Genomic DNA, 21,517 nt, shown 5'->3' on the forward strand with positions numbered 1-21,517 from the left:
ATGTTATTTTTTTAGCTTGGAATTGAAATACCTATCCTCTTAATCCTGGGTAGTGCAGGCTTGGAAGCTTAGTTTCTTGCATGGGGCCTTTTACCTGTCAAGAGCCCCGAGAAACAGCATGCCTCCTTATTGGCTTTCTGGGCTGGTAGATAAAATTTCTCCTGTTTTCTTTTTATGTATTGGGCAGCCCTTAGCTATCCAGCTTCATATAGAACTCAGTTCCAGTTTCTCATCTTGTGTGGGCCCAAAGCAACATGTCTTATCCCTCTGAGGGTATTAAATACCTGGATCTTAGGGTTTATATCTAGGCCTGATATTGTCACGGGCTCCTGTGGTGTGGGCTTGGATTTAGTCTTTGTTTCTCTTACCTGGCAGTTTTTTTCTCTTTTTTTAATTTCAAGCTCTGCTGTGTATTAAAATTTTAGGAGAGGGTTATGTTTTACCCAGATTTCTTTTTATTCTTTTTTTCTTTTTTCTTTTTCTTTTTTTAACATTTTATTTTATTTTTCCCCTCCCTCCCCCCTCCTCCTCTCTCTTCTCTGGTAACCACTAGTCCACTATGTCCATGAGTCTCTGTTTGTCCTGTTCATTTGTTACTTTTAGGTTTATATTCCACATATAAGTGATACATATGATTTTCAACTTTTTCTGTCTGGCTTATTTCGCTTAGTATGATTATTTCAAGATCCATCCATGTTGTTGCAAATGGCAGTATTTCATCTCTTCTTATGGCTGAGTAATATTCCATTGTAAATATGTACTACAGCTTCTTTAGCCAGTCATCTATTGTAGGACACTTCGGTTGCTTCCATGTCCTGGCCACTGTGAATAATGCTGCTATGAACATCGGTGTGCAAATATCTTTTTGGACATGGGTTTTCAAGTCTTTGGGGTAAATACTCAGTAGAGGGATTGCTGGATCATATGGTAGATCAATTCTTAGTTTTTTTGAGGAAACTTCATACTGTTTTCCATGGTGGCTGTACCCTACTAGCTAGCGATGTTGAGCATCTTTTCATATATTTGTTGGCCATTTGTATGTCCTCTAGGGAGAAGTGTCTGTTCAGGTCCCCTGCCCATTTTTTGACTGAATTGTTTGTTTTTCTATTGTTATTGAGTCATATGAGTTCTTTGTGTATTTTGGATATTAGGCTCTTATCAGAGGTGTTGCTTGCAAATATATTTTCCCATTTGGATGGTTGTCTCTTTACATTGTTGATGGTTTCTTTTGCTGAGCAGAAACTTTTTAGTTTGATGTAGTCCCATTCATTTATTTTTGCTTTTACTTCCCTTGCCTTTGAGGTCAAATTTATAAAATCCTCTTTAAGTCCAAGGTCCTTGAGTTTTGTCCCTATGTTTTCTTCTATGCATTTTATTGTTTCAGGTCTTATATTCAGGTCCTTAATCCATTTTGAGTTAATTTTGGTGTGTGGTGATTGAGAACAGTCTAGTTTCATTCTTTTGCAGGTGGCTTTCCAGTTTTCCCAGCACCATTTATTGAAGAGGCTTTTTTTTCTCCACAGTATGTTTTTGGAGTTTTTGTCCAAAATTATTTGCCCATATAAGTGTGAGTTTACTTCTGGACTCTCGATTCTGTCCACTGGTCCATGTGTCTGTTTTGCTGCCAATACCATGCTGTTTTGATTACTGTCACTTTGTAGTATAATTTGAAGTTGAGCAGAGTGATGCTTCCAGCCTTGTTCTTTTTTTCTCAGGATGGGTTTGGCAATTCGGGGTCTTTTGTGCTTCCATATAAATCTGATTTTTTTTTGTTCTATCTCTTTAAAAAATGCCAAAGGGATTTTGATGGGAATTGCTTTAAATCTGTATAATGCTTTAGGTAATAAAGTCATTTTAACTATGTCAATTCTTTCAATCCAAGAACACAGAATATCTTTCCATTTGTTTGTATCTTCTTTGATTTCTTTTAATAGAGTCATAGTTTTCATCATATAGGTTATTCACATGTTTTGTTAAATTTATTCCTAGGTATTTTATTCTTTTTGTTGCAATTGCAAAAGGAATTATTTTTTCCATTTCTTTTTCTGACTAGGAGGAGTGCAGCCCTCCTAGCTGATTGTATCAGCTAGTACTTGTATTTCTCTTTCATTAGTTTTCATTCTTCGGTTTCTCTCTTCTTCCTTCTCATTTATTTCTAGATTTCTGACTTCGCTATCACTGATTATTTCTTTCATTTGGTCAACTCTATTTACCAAGCTTGTTATTTCATTTTTCAACTCTTGCAGTGTGTTCTTTATATCCAGGGAGTCTATTCGGTTCTTTTTGAGGGTTTCAATCTCCATGCTAAAAAAACTCATTCTGCTCATCTAGTATTGTCAATTCCTGAAATTGTTGATATGATTCATTTCAGATCTCATTGAGTTTTTTTCAGAATTATCATCTTGAATTCTCTGTCATTTAAGTTGCATATTTCTATGTTTCTGAATTATCATCCTGAATTCTCTGTCATTTAAGTTGCATATTTCTATATTTTTATGTTTGTAAGCTTATTTTCTGGAGATTTTTCCCTTTCTTTCTGAGATACCTTGTCACCTTGGTTGTTCATGGTGTTTAATGGACTATTTCTTTGCCTGGGCATTTTTTTTTTTTTCCCCAGAAAGAAGATTTATTATATAATGGTCTCTAGCTTGTTGCAAAGAAGGTGTTTTTCTTTTGGTTTCCAGTAGGTGATGTCTAAACCTATTGGATCTCTGCTTTATGTGAAGTCTTAATAATGTCTTCTTTTTCTTTATAGATGTTTAATCACACTCATTACTCCCAGTCTCAGTTTCTGTTAGTGTTAGCTACAGTTTCGGTAGCATTTGCTCAGATTCCTTTGGGGCTCTGTGGTGATTGGTCTCAGAAGGTATGGGGAGGGGCCCTAGGTTGGGGGATGGGGCAGCTCAGCCTCAGTTTTGCAACCGCAGCTGGTAAAAATCAACTGTTGTTTCTCTGCTATCCCTGCTTTTCTGTCATTCCCATTTCTCTGCTTTCTGCCCTGTGACTGGGCACTGCTGCCGGCCATGTAGAGCTTACCGCACTCCCAGGGAGAGCTGTTCAGGGTACTCGCCACATTTTCACTCCTCCCCCTCCCCCTACAGGAAGCTCTGGCTGTGAGAGGCAGCTTCTTTGTTTCTCTCAGTCCACCACCTGACACCTGGGGTTCTGACCTGTGGTAGCTCTTATGTGCAGCTCCCACACTCAGATGTGCTGGTGTGCAGTTTGTGTGTTTTTTTGTTGAGTTCTAAATGTTCAGCTATATTCATCAACTTCCCTTACTCCTTCCCCACTCTCATACCACACCAGATTGTTGTTTCAAGGGGAGAGATCTGGGGACATCTCTCACTCCGCCATGTTTAATCCAATCTTCCAGATTTCTTTAAGAGTGTCGTGACATGGGTTTATATCAGCCTAGTCTGCCATGTCGTTGGAAATGAACTGAAGTCTGAAATCTTTCACTGAAGCCATCAGTGACTTCCTGGACCTCTAACTACTACATGTGGTACTACCGATTTGTCACTTATGTTTTAAAACTCACCACTGTGTTGGCATTGATAATATTACACTTTCTTGAGTCACTGAAATACCTCTCTGCCCATTCCTCTTCTGTCTTCTTCATAGACCCTTCTTCTTCCACTTCTCCCTTAATGTTGGTGTTATCAAGGGTCCTCAGATCTCTGCATACCATGTGCACTCTGTGATGTCAAACACTCTAGGGTTTCAGTTTCTAGTATGTGCTCATGGGTCCATCTCTGCCTTTAGCCAAAGTTCCTTCCTGCCAGACTCAGGTGTTTAAATCTCTTGTTGAACATATTCCTTGAAGTCTCCATAGGCACTTCACATTTAATATAACAGTATCTCCAATACTGACCTCAACACTTTCTCTCCTGTACACATCAAATTTCTCTTCCTCTTGTATTTTTTTTCGGTTGCTGCCAAAAATCTGTCAGTTCTCATCAACTTCCCTTTCTCCTTCCCCATGCTCACACCACACCAGGTTAGTCACTAAGTCTTTTTCATTTTACCACCTATACATTTCTTGAATTTTTCTCCTCTTCAACCCTACTCCAAGTGTTCTGGTTTAAGCCAGTCTATGGTGACTTCTCCTTGCCTCTTTCTCCCTCCAGTTCCATTTCCTACACTGTTTCTTGATGATAAACTTGACCCTGCTGTTCCCCAGCTCACCATCCACAGCGACTACCCTTCCTTTCCCCACTGCCCTCAGAGCTGGCTTACCTGTTCCTCTTCTGTGTTTTTTCTCTTCTCTGGTTACAAGTCTGTCATCATAATCCTGCTTTTTTTTTTTTCTGTTTTCCATACAATACTGTGAACACCTCAAGGAAAGAAATTATGCTTTTTTAAAATTCAATTTCATATATTGAGCACAGAGGCTGGCACATAGCTAGTACTCAAAAAATATTTAGATAGATTTGTGAGAGGATAGGTAAGTGTGTGAATAAATGCAGGAATTTTGTTCAGAGAATGGAAGTTCTGTGTTGGCTGGAGAGGTCTGGAATGGCCTCTTGGAGAAAGCAACCTGTGGTCTGGGAGATGAAGGATTTGACATGAGGTTGGTAGAAGGTGAGTGGGACAAGAGAGAAACTAAAGTATTAGTATTTTGTGTCTCCTTCTGGGTGCTTTGCAAATATCTGACTGCTTACAGTAGTGGGTGACTAATGGCCAACCGCACTCTGACAGCGCCTGCTGACAAGCGATAATGAGATTAGTGCCTTTTGATTTTATTATTAACAAGTAGCCAAAGAATCATTTGGACATGTCAGGAGCTAATGATAGGAATTAAAGGTCCCTCTTACTTTGAGGCAGCAGTTCAGGTATCTGACACTTTGAAGAGTCATTGCAGGCATTTTTTTCTAAATATTTTAAAATAAATGCTTTGTCGATATATAACATACATACAAAAAAGCGCACAAATCCTAAGTGCCCAGTTTGATTAATGATCACAAAGTGAGCACACCAGTGTGTGCAGCATTCAGATAAAGTTATAGGATATTGCTGACGCCCAGAACCAGAAACTCTCCATCTATCCCAGGTACCACTTGTACCCCTTCCCCCACTGAGGGTAGCTGACCGCTGTTCTGTCCTCTAATAGCAAAGATTAGGTTTGCCTATTTTAAACCTTTATGTAAACGGAATTATACAGTATGTCCTCTTGTGTTTCTGGTTTCATTTGTTCAACATTCTATCTGTGAGATAGAATTCATGTTGATGTAGTAGTGGTTGATGTATTTATTGCTATATATAGTATTGTAAGGATTTGCCAAATTTTAAAAAACCTGTTTTACTGTTGATGGATATTTGGGTTGTTTCCCAGTAGTTTCTAGCTGTTATGAATGGTACTGCTGTGAACATTCTTGTCTGTCTTTTGGTGAACATGCATACCCATTTCTGTTGGATACGTAATGAGAGATGAAATAGCTGGGTCATAGAGTATATGTGTTGTTTAATGTTAGCGTATACTGCTTAACAGTTTTCCAAAGTGGTTGGCCAACTTTTATTCCATCAGCAGAGTAGGGAAGTTCTAGTAGTGTCATGTATGTGTCAAGATTTATTTCTCACCTATGATAAAAATCTTGTTCATTTGGATTCCATTGATATAGAACTTGGGGTGGGATGCATATAGGATAAACAAATTAACATTCATAGTAGCTTTTGATAGTGGTTTGCAAAAGTTGTTAAAAATGTAATATTCAGGCTTGTATTTTTTGTTTGTTTGTTTAAGGGACCCCATTGATTATTTTAGAGGTCCCTGAAGACAAATAATATGCAAAGATAATACATTATTATTTTTTAATTGAAGTCTTTATTTAAACTCACACACTTAATAACACTTTGCTAACCTATCTTTTACATATACACATACGATTATCAAACTTGTATTCAAAAAGGTGTGTTATAAAATGACTAGATTAAGTGGCATTTCTTTAAAGTCTCTAATGGTTTGCCACAGCCCTCTGTGGTAATGTGAGAGTTGTGATGATTAAGGCCGTTGATGGTTTACTGGTCAAGCCTTAGGATAACTTGAAGCAGAGATGAATCTAAAATCTGTAACTTTGAATGATAGAATTGGGCTCCAAAGATGGCCCCAATCTAACATGATTGGTTGCCGGCTCCTATGGATAGCCACCCTTTAGCTGAGTGCCCATGTATCCCTGCTCCAGTCAGCCAAGTTTGGGAGCAGACATGTTCCTTCAGGTGCATTCCTTCACTGGGGCAGTGGGCAGAGCTGGAATCCTTAAAAGAGACAATGCATGCTGGCTTTCTCTTCTAAAACCCCTAAAATCCTGTCTCCAAGGCCTCTTTTTGTGCTACCGAATGCTAGATAAAGAGAAATGATAAAGGATTCGTGCTTACATGTTCTTAGTGAAGCCAGACACTATTTTCCTTTATTCTTCTTTTATTCACTGATAATCTCAAGATCGCACAATGTTACTGGTCTGGTCACTTGCTATGAACTCAGCAAGATCTGAGAGAAGGAAGATTGGGGTTTAGCGTGAGCTGTGGAGTATGAGGGTGGTAAAGTGAGAGAAGGTTTCTTGGCAAGGCAGAACAGAGTTCTGGGTTGGGAGGTGGGAGTTGAGTGAGGTACCACAGGGAGGACTGGAGACAAGGCAGAAAGAGAAAGGGCCTGGGAAGTGTGCTGCCATGACATCCAGAAAGTGAAGGAATGGCCAAAGAAAGAAAATGGACCAGTCGGGGCTGTAGTCTTTTTGTCAAATGTGTGCTGAGTTGTGTGTTGTAGTAATCGGTTGGTCAATACAAGGCCAAAATGCCTAGAAACTTTCCTACCTCTGCTTATTCCTGTCCAGTCCATGCGAGTTCTTTCTCACTTGTGATCTTCCTTTCCTTGTTTAGGGCACACTGCTTGAGCCAAGCTGTATTTTTTGACTTTTAAAATACTCTAACACTCTATGAATGGAGGTTTATTTTTTATCAATTTAAATTTTTGAATAGATAATACTCCCACATGATTTGAAACTTAAGAGATATGAAAGATTATGAAAAGTTTTCCTCCCATTCTGTATCTTTTCCAGTTCCCACCCCAAAGGCAACTATTTTTGGTTTCTTTTATAGTTTTTCAGTTTCTAAAATTTTGTATCTATAAGCAAAATTAAATATAGTAGGTCCTGGAATAATGTGGTTACATTCAATTATTTTTCGTTGTAACATTGACGAGATGCCATAGGAACTTAACTCTTCTCTATATCAATTAGCCTGCGATAAAACTGGTTTCTTCATATGTCATTTTGCTGCAGTTCCAAGAACCTATCGACAATATTAAGTGAAGACTCACTGTATATGTTATTTCTTTTCCATTTATATCAAAGATAACATTCTATTCATATTATTTTGCCCCTTGGTTTTTTCACTTAACAAAAATACTTTTTCATATCAGTACATAGCTCTTTCATTAATTTTTTATAGGTACATAATATTCCATTGTATGAATTCATCACAATTTGTTTATCCAGTTCCCTATTGATGGACATTGTGCTTGTTTTCTTCCTTTTTCTATTACCGAGCTACAATGAATGACCTTAAAACTCACTTTTGAATGTTTGCAAGTATATCTATAGAATAAATTCCCAGAAATGGACTTGTTAGGCGAAAGGACATATACATTTGTAATTTTCATAGACATTGCCATATTGCACTCATTAAGAGTTAAACTTATTTACACCCTCACCAGCAATGTTAGGTACATGCCTATTTTCCTACAGCCTCACCAATAGTGTGTTATCAAACTTTTGGATTTTTGCCAATCTGGTAGGTAAAAAAATGGCATTTCTCATTATGAAAGAGGGATTTGTATTTCCTCTCTATGAACTGTGTGTTTGTATCCTTTGTCTACTTTTCTATTGGGTTTTTATCTTTTTGATTGGTTTTGGAGCTCTTCGTGTTGTATGTATGTGGTTTTTTTTTGTCTTTGTTTAATCGTGCATATGCACGTGTGTACTTTCTGTATATGTGATTAGTCCTTTTTCTATGATAGAGTTGTATTTCTCTCCCACATTTTTTGGTCGCCTTCTGATTTGCTTTTAGTGGCTTTTTGTTTGCTTTATTTTCTGTTTTGTCATGCAAATTTTTGCTTTCTATTCAGTTGATTCTTTTTGTGAAATTAATCATCTTTTTAAAAAAGGTTTTCCATAGCCTTTCACATGATCGAGACTCTTGGTTCGCACTCAAACCATTGTTTGAGTCTGACAGAGGTCTCTGATTCATAAGGATATTTTCTCTGCAACTATGGAATAGTTTTTAAGTAATTTATCAAATATTTATTGAGCACCTATTGGATGCTATACTAGATGTTGGGGTTATTATGAAAATAAAGCCCTTACCTTCTCATGGAAGAGACAGATCATATACATAGGAGACAGGAATAAACATTCATAAATGATATAATTTCAGGTAGAGTTAGCAATTTGAAAAAAAATCAAAAGAAAAGCAGAGATGACGGTGGATGGTGGTGGAGGGGGCAAGGGGCAAGGAGCAAGTTTAGGTTGTGTGGCGAGGGAAGGCCTTTCTCCGAGGAAGTAACTGGTGATGTGAATAATGAACCAAGTAAAAGGAGATAAGGTTTTCCAGGCAGAGGGAACAGCATGATTTTAGGCTCTGAGGTGGCAAAGAGGAAGGAGCTGTGTTGGAACAGTCCTTGGTTCTGCAGGTTTAAAGCTGAGAGGAGTTGTGCTGAGGGCCCGAGACTGACCAGCCCTCCCAGGAGTGTGGTGTGGCGCTGACCTGCATTTGCCTCCCCTCTGTTGTTGAAATTGAATGACCGTTACTGGAGGTGCCTTTCCAGTACACATCTATGTCATTTTCTTTTTCTGTTTTCTACTCATTCTCATTTTAGAGCAGTGATAGGAGTCAAACTTTATATGCTGCCCAAAGTTATAATAAAGTCTTCAAAGTCTCATTTCCTGTTTGCATAGGGACATCTAAAGTATAGGCTTTCCTTCTGCACAGCTGATATCTGGGACCAGAAGGCTATCGGCAGCATCGAGACAGTGGAGGGGTGGGCCAAGAGGAGAGGCTTTGTCTGCTTTGATATTAATTCATCTTTAATGGGCGTGGAAAGAAAAATAAACACGGGAAGGTATGGGGGCAGCTATTCCATAGTCAGAAATAATGGTTTTCCTCACGGAGCAGCTCTCCTGACACAGCAGGCCTCCCAGGCTCCGTCTCAGCATACCTGTTCCTCGGGCTCAGTAAAATGGCTGTCAATCTACTTTAAGTGAGGGAAAATTGAGGATGTTTTTTCAGTGCTATCGCTGGCTTAGTTATGTCAAGCGATTTCTTCGGAGAGTAATAATAGGTGCTGTCTTCAGAAATAGTTTAGTCACAAATGCCTAGTTCTTAAAGTTTACTCGCTTCCCTCCTGCTCCTTTCTTCAGTCTTCTCTCCTGCCCCCGGAATACAGTTTCTTCCAGAGACTTCTTCCCATGAAGACTAGCAGGCTGCATTTCATTTTTGGTTTCCTTTCATAATCTTCTTCATCCTCATTCCTCCCTTCACCCAACCCCGCACCAAAGCTTCCATCGAGCATTCCCACTCAGTACTTTGAAATACATTGTCAAAAAACTGAACGAGATAAGGAAAATCGTTAACCTGGGGATAGTGATGTTAATAAGTTAACTTCTTCCCTTTCCTACCCTAATGTCAGAAAACTTATTTTTCAACCAGTTTTTACCAACCAAATGTTAACACATATGCCTGATTGCTAACCTCCTCTGGGCACCAAACCTGTTTTTTCTTGAGTGCAATAAGTGATTATCCAACTCATGCTGCTCAGAAAAAGAGGTTTTGTTTTAATAAGCAGTTTGCAGTTTGGCACACAGTGCTGAGGAAAGCAACATTATCTCCAGCAGTAAACTCTGCAGTCATTGCAAAGCTTGACAAGAAAATGATTGAGTCTGTTTGTTATACCTTTGTGGGGCTGCCACTGCTGCTGCTGATGGAAATGTTGCTGTTTATTCAGCAATGCAATAACACTTTCTGTAATTTATGGATGCACATTCCCCAGATTACTAAAGGTAATATTGTTGACTAAAGGAAAGTATACGAATGGATAGTTTCAGTTGTTGCTGTCCTTATAAAAGTGATTGACTGTTCACTTTGCACAGGAAAGAATTTGCACAGGCTTCATCCCCCTTAACAATTACAGATTTTCCTTCCTCTGACAGTTACAAATAACATGGTTTGTCCTAAGTGGTAAAAATTTACAGATTCCATGAAAGTTCAAACCAGAGGCTGTGTGGATCCTCTCTCCTTTATTTCCTGGCCAGCTTTTCCATTTTGCCCCTGGGGGGCGCCAGACAAGCCACACCTGGACTCCTGGTGGCTTTCAGTCTGGGGGCATGGCTTATGGGCTCAGATACTGGGCTTTTTCTGTCAAGTGGAGCTGAGGATCCCATGGTGACTTATGATGTGTGCTTCTCAGACGATCTCAGGTGGCAGAAAAATGTCTTTGTGACCAGTTGTTCTGTGGGAAAGATTGGGTGGAGATGGTCCTTTTTTCCCAGTACACAGAGATCTATGAGCGATAGAAACACAGCCATTCTTCTCAAAGTTTAGCTGGTCTAAGGACTGAAAATTTAGCCTTTGGTCACTATGAGCATACCTGTTAATGGGCAATGTAGAAAGCTGTGAGTCGGGGGATCATCCTGAACCAGAGGGCACAGCACTGGGGCGGAGGGAAGCTGGTCACAGACCAAGGGATTTTCTTAGTGGTAGTTGGTACTTTCTCCTAGGTCACAAGGAAATACCACTTTTTGGTTTAAAGCCTGTTGGCCTCCATGAACTGATGGCTGATAGGTGGATAACATTCTGAGATTCCAGGTTTGGCCCTTACCGAGATGGAGAAAACAAGCAGTTAAGTATGGAGCCTCTTATGAAAAAAAAAAAAATTGTAGGTACCAAAGGCCAACAGATTTGAAAGCACTGCTCTTTCTTGCTGCTTGGGAAACAAGTAGTTTTAACACACACAGATATCAAAGACACGTAAGACGGCGTGTGTTTTGCATCTGAAGTTTCCTGACCATTTTTTTCCTTACAAACTCGGTGGGCCAATGTGTGACTTATCTGACCAGCACTGTACTTGATTATGCCTTTGTCAACTCTGCAATTCTCTACTGAATGATTTGTTATTTAATTGGTCATAGTAGGGAGGATCCCAGCATATGTGAGACAGTGTTTGTTAAACCTTTGTGATTGATGTCAGGAAGACAGTAGAAGACAAAAATATTACTTATCATTTTGTTAGCCAAACATGGGTTGTTGAGAAGATAAGGGTTAACACGAGAATGATCTAATTTACTACTCTGGGTGGATACTGGCTTGGAGATAAACTTAAATGAGATACCTTGTTTTTCCTACCTGCGACTTACCTGTTTTCATATATTTACCTTACAACTGGTGAAAGATGAAAAAGAAGGCTGGTTTAGTTAATGTAAATTATTATTCTCATCCATTTTATAAGTAGTTGTTTTTCTCCATCTCATTCTACAAAGATTTGATATGGAGTTGTTTTGCTTTATTATTTTATTAAAAATTTAGTTTGATTTTGGCTTCTTAGGATGATATGTAAATCTTTTGAAATTCAAACATGTTTATAAAATTCAAACCCAGTTTTATTTACTAGTGGTCACTAATGGCTCATAATCAAAACACTTGCTCTTGGTCACACAATAATTACAGAATAATGGGTTTGCCGATTGCTGTTGGCACCTCAAGTTCAGTCGGCTTTTGTCAGTCTTGACATTAACCAAATTGAGAACGATAACGAGAAGAATCTTACAAAGTGGATACCACTTCATGGAATTGGGATGATTCTAATCTCAGTTATATTTTAGGGTTCAGCTGATGTTGATGGTGGGCTTTTATAGCAAATCATAACATTCTATTCTGTTCTCTAATCTCAGTCTCAAGATTAGCCAGCTAATACATCGACTATATTTTGGGGCCAAAATATTCTCTTTCTATCTATATTTATGTGTGATTACATGTTTGTGTGTATATTGTGTGTTTACATGTTGTTTTTCTCTCCTTGTAATTCACATATTCATAGTATCTCTGAGTGGCAAATGGTGTTAAGACAGTGCAAATTATGTCCTTCTAAATTAATATATATTTTCCAACACACACTGGATGTTTTCATTAGTCATGAGCTAATGATGAAGTAAGTTAAAAGAGTAGATAACATTTTATAAAAGATAGGATAGGAAAGAAATTTAGTCCAGCTACTTAGATCTCTTACCTGCACATTTTAACCAAATGAGTTACATCATATTCAGGGATTATTTTCTACTTTTTAAAAACTACATTGGAAGTTTACATGGAATCTTGAAGAGAGTACTAATAATACTAAAATAATCTGCTTTTTTCTCTATACCGTTTATCACTTTTAATGTTTTTCTGTATGTATATGTGTATGTCTATATGATGAATTAATGAACACATTCTTTACTATGAAGTAAACTTTTTATAGGCACTTAATCCTCATGCTCTCTGAGATAGACGTGATACCTATTGTACAGATTGTAAAATTGAAGCACAGGTAGGGTAAATATAACTTGCCCGAAGTTACATGATTCGTAAGTGGGGAAGCCAAGATTTGAAATGAAAATGTCCATCTAGGATCTGTGTTCTTCACTGTTACATGCGATGGCCCCTGTTGAAGAGAAAATGACTCATGCTGTGACAAGATGCTTTGGTAGTACCACTGTCGCTTCTCACTTCGGCCGATTGGATGGACACTCATTTTGCCCTCATTCTTGGTCCCATGTCTTCTTCCTAGGAGTCTCCTTAGCATCCCCAGTCAACATGCACTTACAACACACCCTCAAAGGCAAAGCTAAATTTATCTTTCTGATTGTGAGTCCACTTAGAGATTTTACATAAGCAAATGAGAATGCGAGAAGTTATGCCAATCACTTTTCAGCTGTACCTTTCTCTATATTGAGTGGAATTGGAAGGGCTTGAGTAGTAACAATAAAGAGAAATCTTTTATAAACATCTTTCCTGTTTAAATGCTCATGTGCTTAGTGTCTATGTGTTTCTCTACTTTTAAATACCTTATTTTGCTAGATCTTTTTTCTTCAGTGTTACACCTAATTATAAAACCATGCCAGATTCTCAGTTTCAGTTACTGTTTCATGATGAAGATGCATTGATGTGATACTGTTGATTTGAATGAAATGAGTAATTTGATAAAGGTTTACTTTGACATAGCTTGATCATTTTAGTAAGGAAAGTGGTTGAGAGAGGTGGGGCCGTGGACACGTTGGACACGTGAAGGTCCTTTGTCTTGGAGAAATCTTGGGCGGTTTTACTTAAAACAACAGCCAATGACCTCAGACCCCTGCCTTCAACTCTCTGCCAGTCAAACTGCCTTGCTCTGGCAGCAGGACTGGCCCCAGGTGAGCAGGGAGGGTCCTGGGAGGTGCGGCCCCTGCAATCTGGGATATTGTTTAAATACCGTAAAAAGCTTCACTCATTTACTCCTTCTGAGCACTGGGAAGAAAAACAGTGTGGTAATCCTGGCGTTGCAGGAGGTGCTACTTTCATATCAGTATAAAATGAAATTGTGTGGATTTTTTTTCCCTCCTCTCTCCCGTTCACTCTTTTTAATCTTTAAATAAGACGATTGGTAGCCTGTTGGCAAGAAAATGGGCCCTGAATTTTTATTCAAAGTTGTACAAGGATGATAGTTGGAATTTTTGGCAGGAGGCACGCCATTGCTTTTCAGAAAGTGCTGTCAAGGGAAGCTTTTTCTGAATTACCTGCTGGGCCTGGGCGCTTTTATGTTGTTGTTGTGACAGGTAGATTTATAAGGCTTGAAATTTGTACAAATCAGTTGTCATTCAGTGCGAGCTGTCAATGTGTCAAGCTGTCAGCCTGCTGCGAGGGGACGCCTGAGGGGGAGTACAAGGGGGCAACCATGGAGAAAGGAAATGAGTTCAAACAGACCTGAAATGGAGCTCAGTTCTCGGGGTTTGCTGCCCCCGTAGAGCCGGCATTGATTTTTCTTGATGTTGAGCAACAGCAAACCTTAAATGACACGTTGTTAGCAATCTAAAGTTGCTGTTTATTGTCTTTTAAATGGCAGCAAATCATGCAGAAGAGAATACAGTGTGTATTTTCGAATTGTGCATGTTTAGCAGCATCCTGTTCATGTCACTTTTCTGGCCTGGCTGGTTTCAACCAAGGGACCTGCTGCTTCACTGATGAGTCCAACTTTCTGTAGCATTTTGCAGACGCAGCGTGAAAGGAAGTTGTGTGCTCGTCTCTCCGTGGGCTGCGGATCACTAATAAACACAGTATTAAAGGAGAAGTGAGTCAACATTGCTATTTAGCCTAAAAAAGAGAGCCATGTCCCTAGCATGGCTTCAGTTCCCTTTTAAGACAGTCTCGCTTTAGCTTCCTTTAAGACAAAAGGCCTCAGCAGAGAGTGCTTTCCTGGACAGGGTTGGACAATGTAGTTATATTTTCTGAGCAGAATTAACTGACATTAAAGTCAAACGGTGCTGTTTTACTTTTAAAAAGATTATTTAATGAAAAAAATTTTCACCAATAAAAAACAGCAACATGCTGTCACTACTTAAATTAATCTGGTGATTTTCTCCATCTTGTTTAAAAGCGTCTTTATTTCGCATTCCTTAGCAAATATTTGGTGTGGCTCAGATTGTCTTGCTTGCTTGTGCATGGATCTGGGGACATTTCAAATATAACCCTCTTTTCGTTGTCCTCTCTCCCCAGTCTTTCTCAAATATCCTCAGTACATTGAGCAATTTGAAAATTTTGTTAGAAGTTATCGTGGAGGAATAAGCATTTTTCTGAAATACAAAACTAAATAGGCATGAAGGGACCTGCTTTTTCACTGTGTGGGCATTTAGCAAGGGAGACTGGCTTCCATCCAGATGTTTAAACCTTTGCACCTCTGGGCTGAGTGTCCTGGCTTTAATCAGTCACATGACTCCATTCTATTTCACTCATCCCCTGTCTGTCAGGTGGCATAGACGAGAGGAGGTGGGGAGCAAGGGGAGAGACTACGAAGGGGTGAGGTGACTGGAGATAGAAGCGGGAAGGTGGCACTTGAGAAGCAGTCAGCACCAAGAGGTAAAAAAAAAAATTAATCAAAGATTTCCATCTTAGCCATTACTGGCTGGCGTTCACAGCCTCTGAGCCTCTGAGCTAAAAAGTCTGCAGAGAGGCTCCTGGCGCTGCAGAGTTTGTCTTGTAAAAGTGCAGCTGTCCAAAACATGACAGCTACAGCATTAGCAGGGCCATTAAGAGGTGTAGAACATTTCCAGGGAAATGATTTGAAAAATGACAATGCTGGCTCCTGTGTGATATTAATTATACCCTGTACTTGTGGCAAATAAGCTAAAATAGTTGGCAAGGAAGACAAAGTGAGGTGTCCTGTTTCTGACCGTCATTCTGATCAAACAGTTGCCAAACTGGTGGGGCTTTATGGTCGGCAGGTAATCGTAAAGGTGAGAGGTGCATACCTGAACCATCCGTCAAGGCTGTATCTGGAGGATGGTCTTATAGTGAATGTGGAATGTAGGAGGCTGAAGTAGAGTGGAATGTCCATGGAGAGGGTGGTGTGGTGGTGGGGGTAAGGTTGGCATGGCTGTTCTCCATCTAAAAGGTAGGTCTAAGCTGTGCCACCCAATAGAATTTTCTGCAGTGACGGGAATTTTCTATGTCTTCGCTGTCCATTGTGGAAGCCACTAGCCATGTGTAGCTAGTGAGCACTTGAAATGTGGCTACTGAATTCTAAATTTTATGTAATTTTTAATTAAAATTTAGATTTAAATAGCCACCAGTGGCTATTACATTGGGCAGAGCAGGACTCTAGAGAGAGGTTTCTCAGAGGTTTCCGAGGCTGGAGTAAGGGTGTAGAAATGAGTGGTGATGAGAGTCAGGACTTTGTGTAAAATAACACATGGCTTTCTCTAGTTATTTCTTATTTTGTTTTACCCTTATCTTACCTGTGGTAAGAAAGTAAGTATCAAATCCATTTTGCAAATGGGAAACCTGAGGCCCAGAAAGGTCAAATTAATCTGCCCAAGGTCACAGGGCAAGCCAGATACTAGGTCTGCCAACTCCAGGTCCTGAGCTTCCTTAAGAGTCTGGTCCCCTTTTCCAAGGGTTCTGATGAAGACTCTTCTTTCTAGGAAGTCTGGGGTCTGTGCTACCTGTCTGCTTGTCCTCAGGCTCTGGCATGTTCTTCGCACAGCCTTCTTAATCTTCACACTCAGTATCCAGCATGTGAAGGGTGTTCCCAAGTCTGAGGCAGCCTAGAGGATCCTTGCCGTCCTGTGCCTTGGTGGTACTTTCTGGAAGGCAGCCAGCCCATTGGCCGTGCCTCTTGAGAGTCTCCTTTAAACCTGTGGGCTCTGCACATCTGAATTGTGTCTTTGACCTATGGATCAGATGCATCATCCTTTTTTTGCCTCCCCACTGATCCTGCAGCTAAATTACCCTATATAAACAAGCCTTTGTTATTTCTGACTGTGAGAGATATGGCACTGGCTCTTGTTGAAAAAGAAAATAGACCTGGGAAGAAAGAGGTCATGAGCAGGTCAAAGTGCCAGCAGAAAAGGCTTCTGGGGCTAAAATTTCCAGATTTGGGGTGTGTGTGAGAAACGTGTGCTGTATGGGGACCTTCCGTGGAGGTGTGTGTGCGTGTGTGTACATGCCACGTCTGCAGCCACCTATTTGTTTTAAGTGGAATCCACTCATGAGATTTATTAAATAAAAAATATAAAAGAAAGCCTTGGCTAAGGTCAGCCTAGACCTTTTGAAGAACTGTTGAAATGTTGCTGGGCTGTTATCTGATAATCCTCCAAGTGTGCTGAACATGAGAAATAGCATTCAGTGTTAAACCACCAAGTACAGAGAAAATGTCTTGAAATTATAGTGTTTGGTAAATTAGAGATTGCTTCTATTTTTCCCCTTCAGGAGCTGCGGCAAGGCTGCTTTCCCTCTTTCCTTGTTTACCTTGAAAACGCACTTTACTGCCTGTGGTGTTTCTGTTAACCTCCCTGAACCCTTGCGATTTCATTCATGTGATTTGTTATTGAATGACCTTTTGAGGATTTTACAAAACATGACCTTTTCTTGTCAAACATTCAAGGGTTTGTAAAGTGAAGCTGTCACGGGGACTCTGCATGTTTGCTAATTATAACTAATATGTTTCCCCACATCCTTGGAAATGCAAATCACTTATTTGTTCCATGAATAACTGCTCTTTCTTGCCTGTTGGTTTGAGATGCCTCAGAGCTGCTCAAAGGGACATCTCTAGCCTGGGAATTCTGACTCCTCTTCTTAAAGTTAGGGAACAGGAACGCTGATCCCCTTGTTAATTTGACCCCTGAGAACAACGATGTAAGATGCGAGGCGAGAATGAAAGTGTTCAGAACAACCTAATTCTTGAGAAACTCATGGGAATAATGGACAGTTTCAAAATGTTCTGTGTGTTTCTAATACTTGTCTTTCCAGGAGACAGGGTATTTTTTTGTTTGTTCGTTTGTTTCGGTGGTGAAAACAAGGGAAATTTTTATGCACAATAATAGAATTATAGGCAGAATCAAGGAAAGAAACATTAGGATCTTGCTTTCCATTCCTTGATTTTGGGAATTAAAAATGTAGTAATATCAATAGCTAAACTAACCATTATTGAATGCTTACTCTGTGCCAGATACTGTGTTCAATGGTTTACATGCATTATCTCATTTAATCATAACAACCATATGAGCTAGGTATCATCATCATTACTGGTTTGCAAATGATGATATTGAGCCTCAGATTAAATAATTCGTACAGGGTCAACTGGCAAAGGTAGGATTTGACCTACAGTCTTTCTAATTGGAATATGCTATACCATTTCTTCTACGAAAATATCAGTTTTGACTTGAGTAGGGAAAGTAGTTTACTGCAAAGATTTATTTTTTCCATGAGAAAAATGTTCTGTGTGATTTCTCTTCTCTTCCAGGATACTATCTTCTGTGATGGATAATCACCCTATTGAACTATTATCAGTTTCCCTAAATCCTGGTGTAAGGAACACAATGCTAGGTCAGATCATATGTTATGTGGTCGCTGATAATGGAAGGTGAGTTGAGTAAGGCTCCCGAGATGGTTTTAAAAGTACATCCAGTGAGTTTCTTATTAGGAGGAAAAAATAATCCCCAAGCATTCCAAATGACGCACAGTTACTGTCACTCATGATTTGTGGTTACTGGAGGAAGGATTTTGATCTTGACTGACTAAGAAATGGCTGCTTGTCAATAAGTTCTATTTGTTAAAAAAGAAGGGATAAAAACCTGGGATCGCATATGAACTAAATAAAACTTCAAATTTTCTGAGCTTGGAGAAATTCCATTTGAATTGTGTGCTAATTGCTTGAAGATACTGTTTTGTTTTGATTCTCTTCCACTCAAGATGGAGCTGTGTCATAGAGAGGTTGGCCAGCCATAAAGGAGCTGCATGTTGGATTCTTTCCCCAAAGTCTAATACGGAATCTCTTTTATAATATTCAAGTACTTGGCCCTGCTCCCTTGTTGGTCCCCCTAGTCATTTGGAAAACTATTTATCTAGGTAGGGGGATTACTGGGCTTTTCCAGCTTCCAAACATAACTCCTAGGAGATGTTGTCTTTCAGATGACTTTCATGTGTTTTCCTTTCTTATTCAGTTGATAGATATAGATGCAGAGAGTAATTTGTGTCTTTGAACCAATGGAAAAATTTGGTTCACATTGTTTGGAAAGGGTCATAACAACTTTATCTATTAAAAAAAGTTCAGATTCAGGATAGAAAAATATATTTCATTTCTTTTATGAGCCTGTTCTCAAGAGCCAAGCAATTTGTTATAAAAGAATATAAGAAATATCGAGAATGAGAAAAGTTATTCATTCTATAAAGACTTGTCCCTCTTCATACTTCTTTTTCCCCACCACAGCCTTTGATCACTTCATAAATGACCCTCGGTGTGAGAGAACCTGTCTACCCTGCTATTTCAAATGTATCGAAGGTGTTTATGATGGATAGTTAGGTTTCAACTATACAGTAACTCAGCTTTCTACTAAAGAGGACCCTTATATCTCAGCGCTTAAGAGCAATGGCTTATATATTTCAGGATCTTACCATTCTGGATATAGTCAGGTTGACCTTAAAGTTTTTTAAAAGTCAGTATTCCATAAAGAGGATTTCAGGTAAAGAAGGAAAAAAATCATGAAAATTTCATATTTGGAGCTTCTCTTTTAAATTGAGGGTCCATTTTATTAGTAAGAATGTACTTATAAAAGTTCTGTCCCCCGTGGTTAATGACAATATCCAAGACCACCAAGACACATTGCCAGTAGTTACCAGCCAGAACTTGTGGATTTATGGTAGGGGTCTGAGTGCTTTCAAAACTTTCCAAAAATATTGTTGAATTCTAATATCATAGAAAGCATTTTTAAGAGAATGAAGGTGGGGAGATATTGTGAAATTCACAAGAAGGATAAGACATTGAAATTTTAGAGAGGAAATAATTATATTAGGAGAGCGATTCCTAATATTTTAGGGTGAAATATATGAGACTCTGATGAAAACTATAACCATTTGTGCCAGAAAAATGCACATTAACATAAAATTTTACATGTAGTTACAGAGATTCATGGATCACCCTCAACATCTTCCTTGGGGGCTCAGATTAAGCCCTTTAGATTGAGTTCTTCCCAGCCCAGTTTAAGAATTATGCCTGACCAAGGAGGCAATTCAGTCATTGAAATATTATACAAGCTTTTTTTTTTTTTTTTTAAATTAAGGCATCATTTTGCTTTATCGATTCTAAATTTATTGTCCTGTATGCATACATAAACACGATGTTACTGCTACTGAATTGGTGAAGGCAGCCAAGGATCTTGGTGCCTATCAGCTGAGCTCTTATAAATCAATCCATGAATTGTTGGAATTCTAAGCAATGTGATAGGAGAAAAACAATGAATTTCAAACTAAGACACTTGAGTCCTAGTTTTTCCCCACACAGTCTAATGATGAGGAAATCATTTAACTTCTTTTAAATGAGCATTTAGATTGTGGACCCCCACTCAATGTCCCTTTCAATCTTAAAATTTAATCAGTTCACCATTCTTTTTTTTTTTTTTTGTCTCCTATTTGTATTTTATAAGATCAAGCCTATTGCCAAGAAGAGGTACTCAAGACAAATTTTGTGTCTTAGAAAAGAGGATTTGAGGATTTCTGGTTGTCAAGAAGAATTAATGTGTATTATCTGTTACAGTAGAAAAGCTGAGCTTCCTTGGGGTGAAATGTAGTGAAAGAGATGAAATTCTGAGAGTATTAGTCTGAAGCTACAACTGCTTTTTTTTATGTAGGACACAGAAAATCACTGTCAGTTCCCATGTTTACCATTAGCACTCCTTCCATCTCCCAGTTAATCCTTACCACCGTCTTCTTTGGTAGAGTTAGAAGGTCCCCAGCAACCACCCTGAAGTTTATCCTTGAAAATGAGTCCTAGGGAGTTGAAACAAAATATGTTATAGAAATTTGTGATGTTGAATAGAAAAGGAGAAATTTGTTGAGGATAACTTCCTTAGCATCAACCTGGGTTCCTGTCTTTAGGAGTAACAAAAATAAACGGAATACTCCATAATTTATATGATTATAAACTGTGTAGTGGAAAAGTCCTGGGACTGGGTATGAAGAGGCCTGAATCCTCAGTCCTTGTTGCTGGTTAGATGTCAGATAGCTCAGCTGATAGTGGTTGCTTCTATGTAGAAGGTGGTCTGTCCCACACTGGTTTACAGCAAACTCTGGTCAAGACAGCCTGTTCAACATTCGGATATATTATAAAGTTTTCCATGTTTGCCCAAACAGAATAGCACCCAAAAAGTTTTTATGCCATGGGATAATTAAATATTTTGTTCCCCAACAGTGGAAGGACAAGAAAAGGAAGAGGATAAATACCTTGAGACGTCACTGGTGGGACACTTTGACCTGATTTGAAGTTGACAGCTGGGGCTTGTGTACTAAAGCATTCTTTTTGGGCACATTGTAGTCCCCTCTGCTGGGATGTTGACGATGGACTAATAGTGACTGGGATAAATATAATTATCAGCACTTTAAAGATGAGGAAACCAAGTCACAGAAATTAGGCCACACAAGAGGATGAGGTGAAGCTGGGACAGAAATTTGAATCTCTCTGTATTACTAATGTCCAGGTTCTGTAAAACTATGTGAATAGTTGAAGGAGAAAGGCAGTGGTGGCTGTAGCGGTAATTAAGTGCTTTTTCCCAGTCTTATCCTCCTTCCAAATAACCCCAGTTTTCTAACAGTGAGATTAGAAGATTTCACTTCTGGTGACTTCCTTTCTTAAACGAAACAAAACCGAGGCCACATGTATATGTTCTCATGCATGCATATGTCTGTGTGAAGTGTGTGGGAAGGTGATGTCGACTTTCTTACCATGTGGTTTAATTTCCTCTCCATTGAT

General features: G+C 39.0%; 1 protein-coding gene across 3 annotated transcripts in view; it reads left to right on the forward strand.

The window, feature by feature from the left end:
• Nucleotides 1–21,517, forward strand: part of LRMDA (leucine rich melanocyte differentiation associated) — a 993,794-nt gene that overhangs the window by 122,734 nt on the left and 849,543 nt on the right. The window contains exon 1 of one of the 3 annotated variants that reach the window (XM_039872179.1): nt 15,177–18,136. The exons of the other annotated variants lie outside the window; for them this stretch is intronic. Coding sequence (XP_039728113.1) covers nt 18,033–18,136 — 104 coding nt within the window. The 5' untranslated portion in view covers nt 15,177–18,032. Of the gene's footprint in view, nt 1–15,176; nt 18,137–21,517 lie in introns of those variants that run through there. 3 annotated transcript variants of the gene reach the window in all.

The sequence above is a fragment of the Pteropus medius genome, unplaced genomic scaffold (assembly GCF_902729225.1).
Source record: "Pteropus medius unplaced genomic scaffold, Ma_sr-lr_union100, whole genome shotgun sequence".
Classification (NCBI taxonomy): domain Eukaryota; kingdom Metazoa; phylum Chordata; class Mammalia; order Chiroptera; family Pteropodidae; genus Pteropus; species Pteropus medius.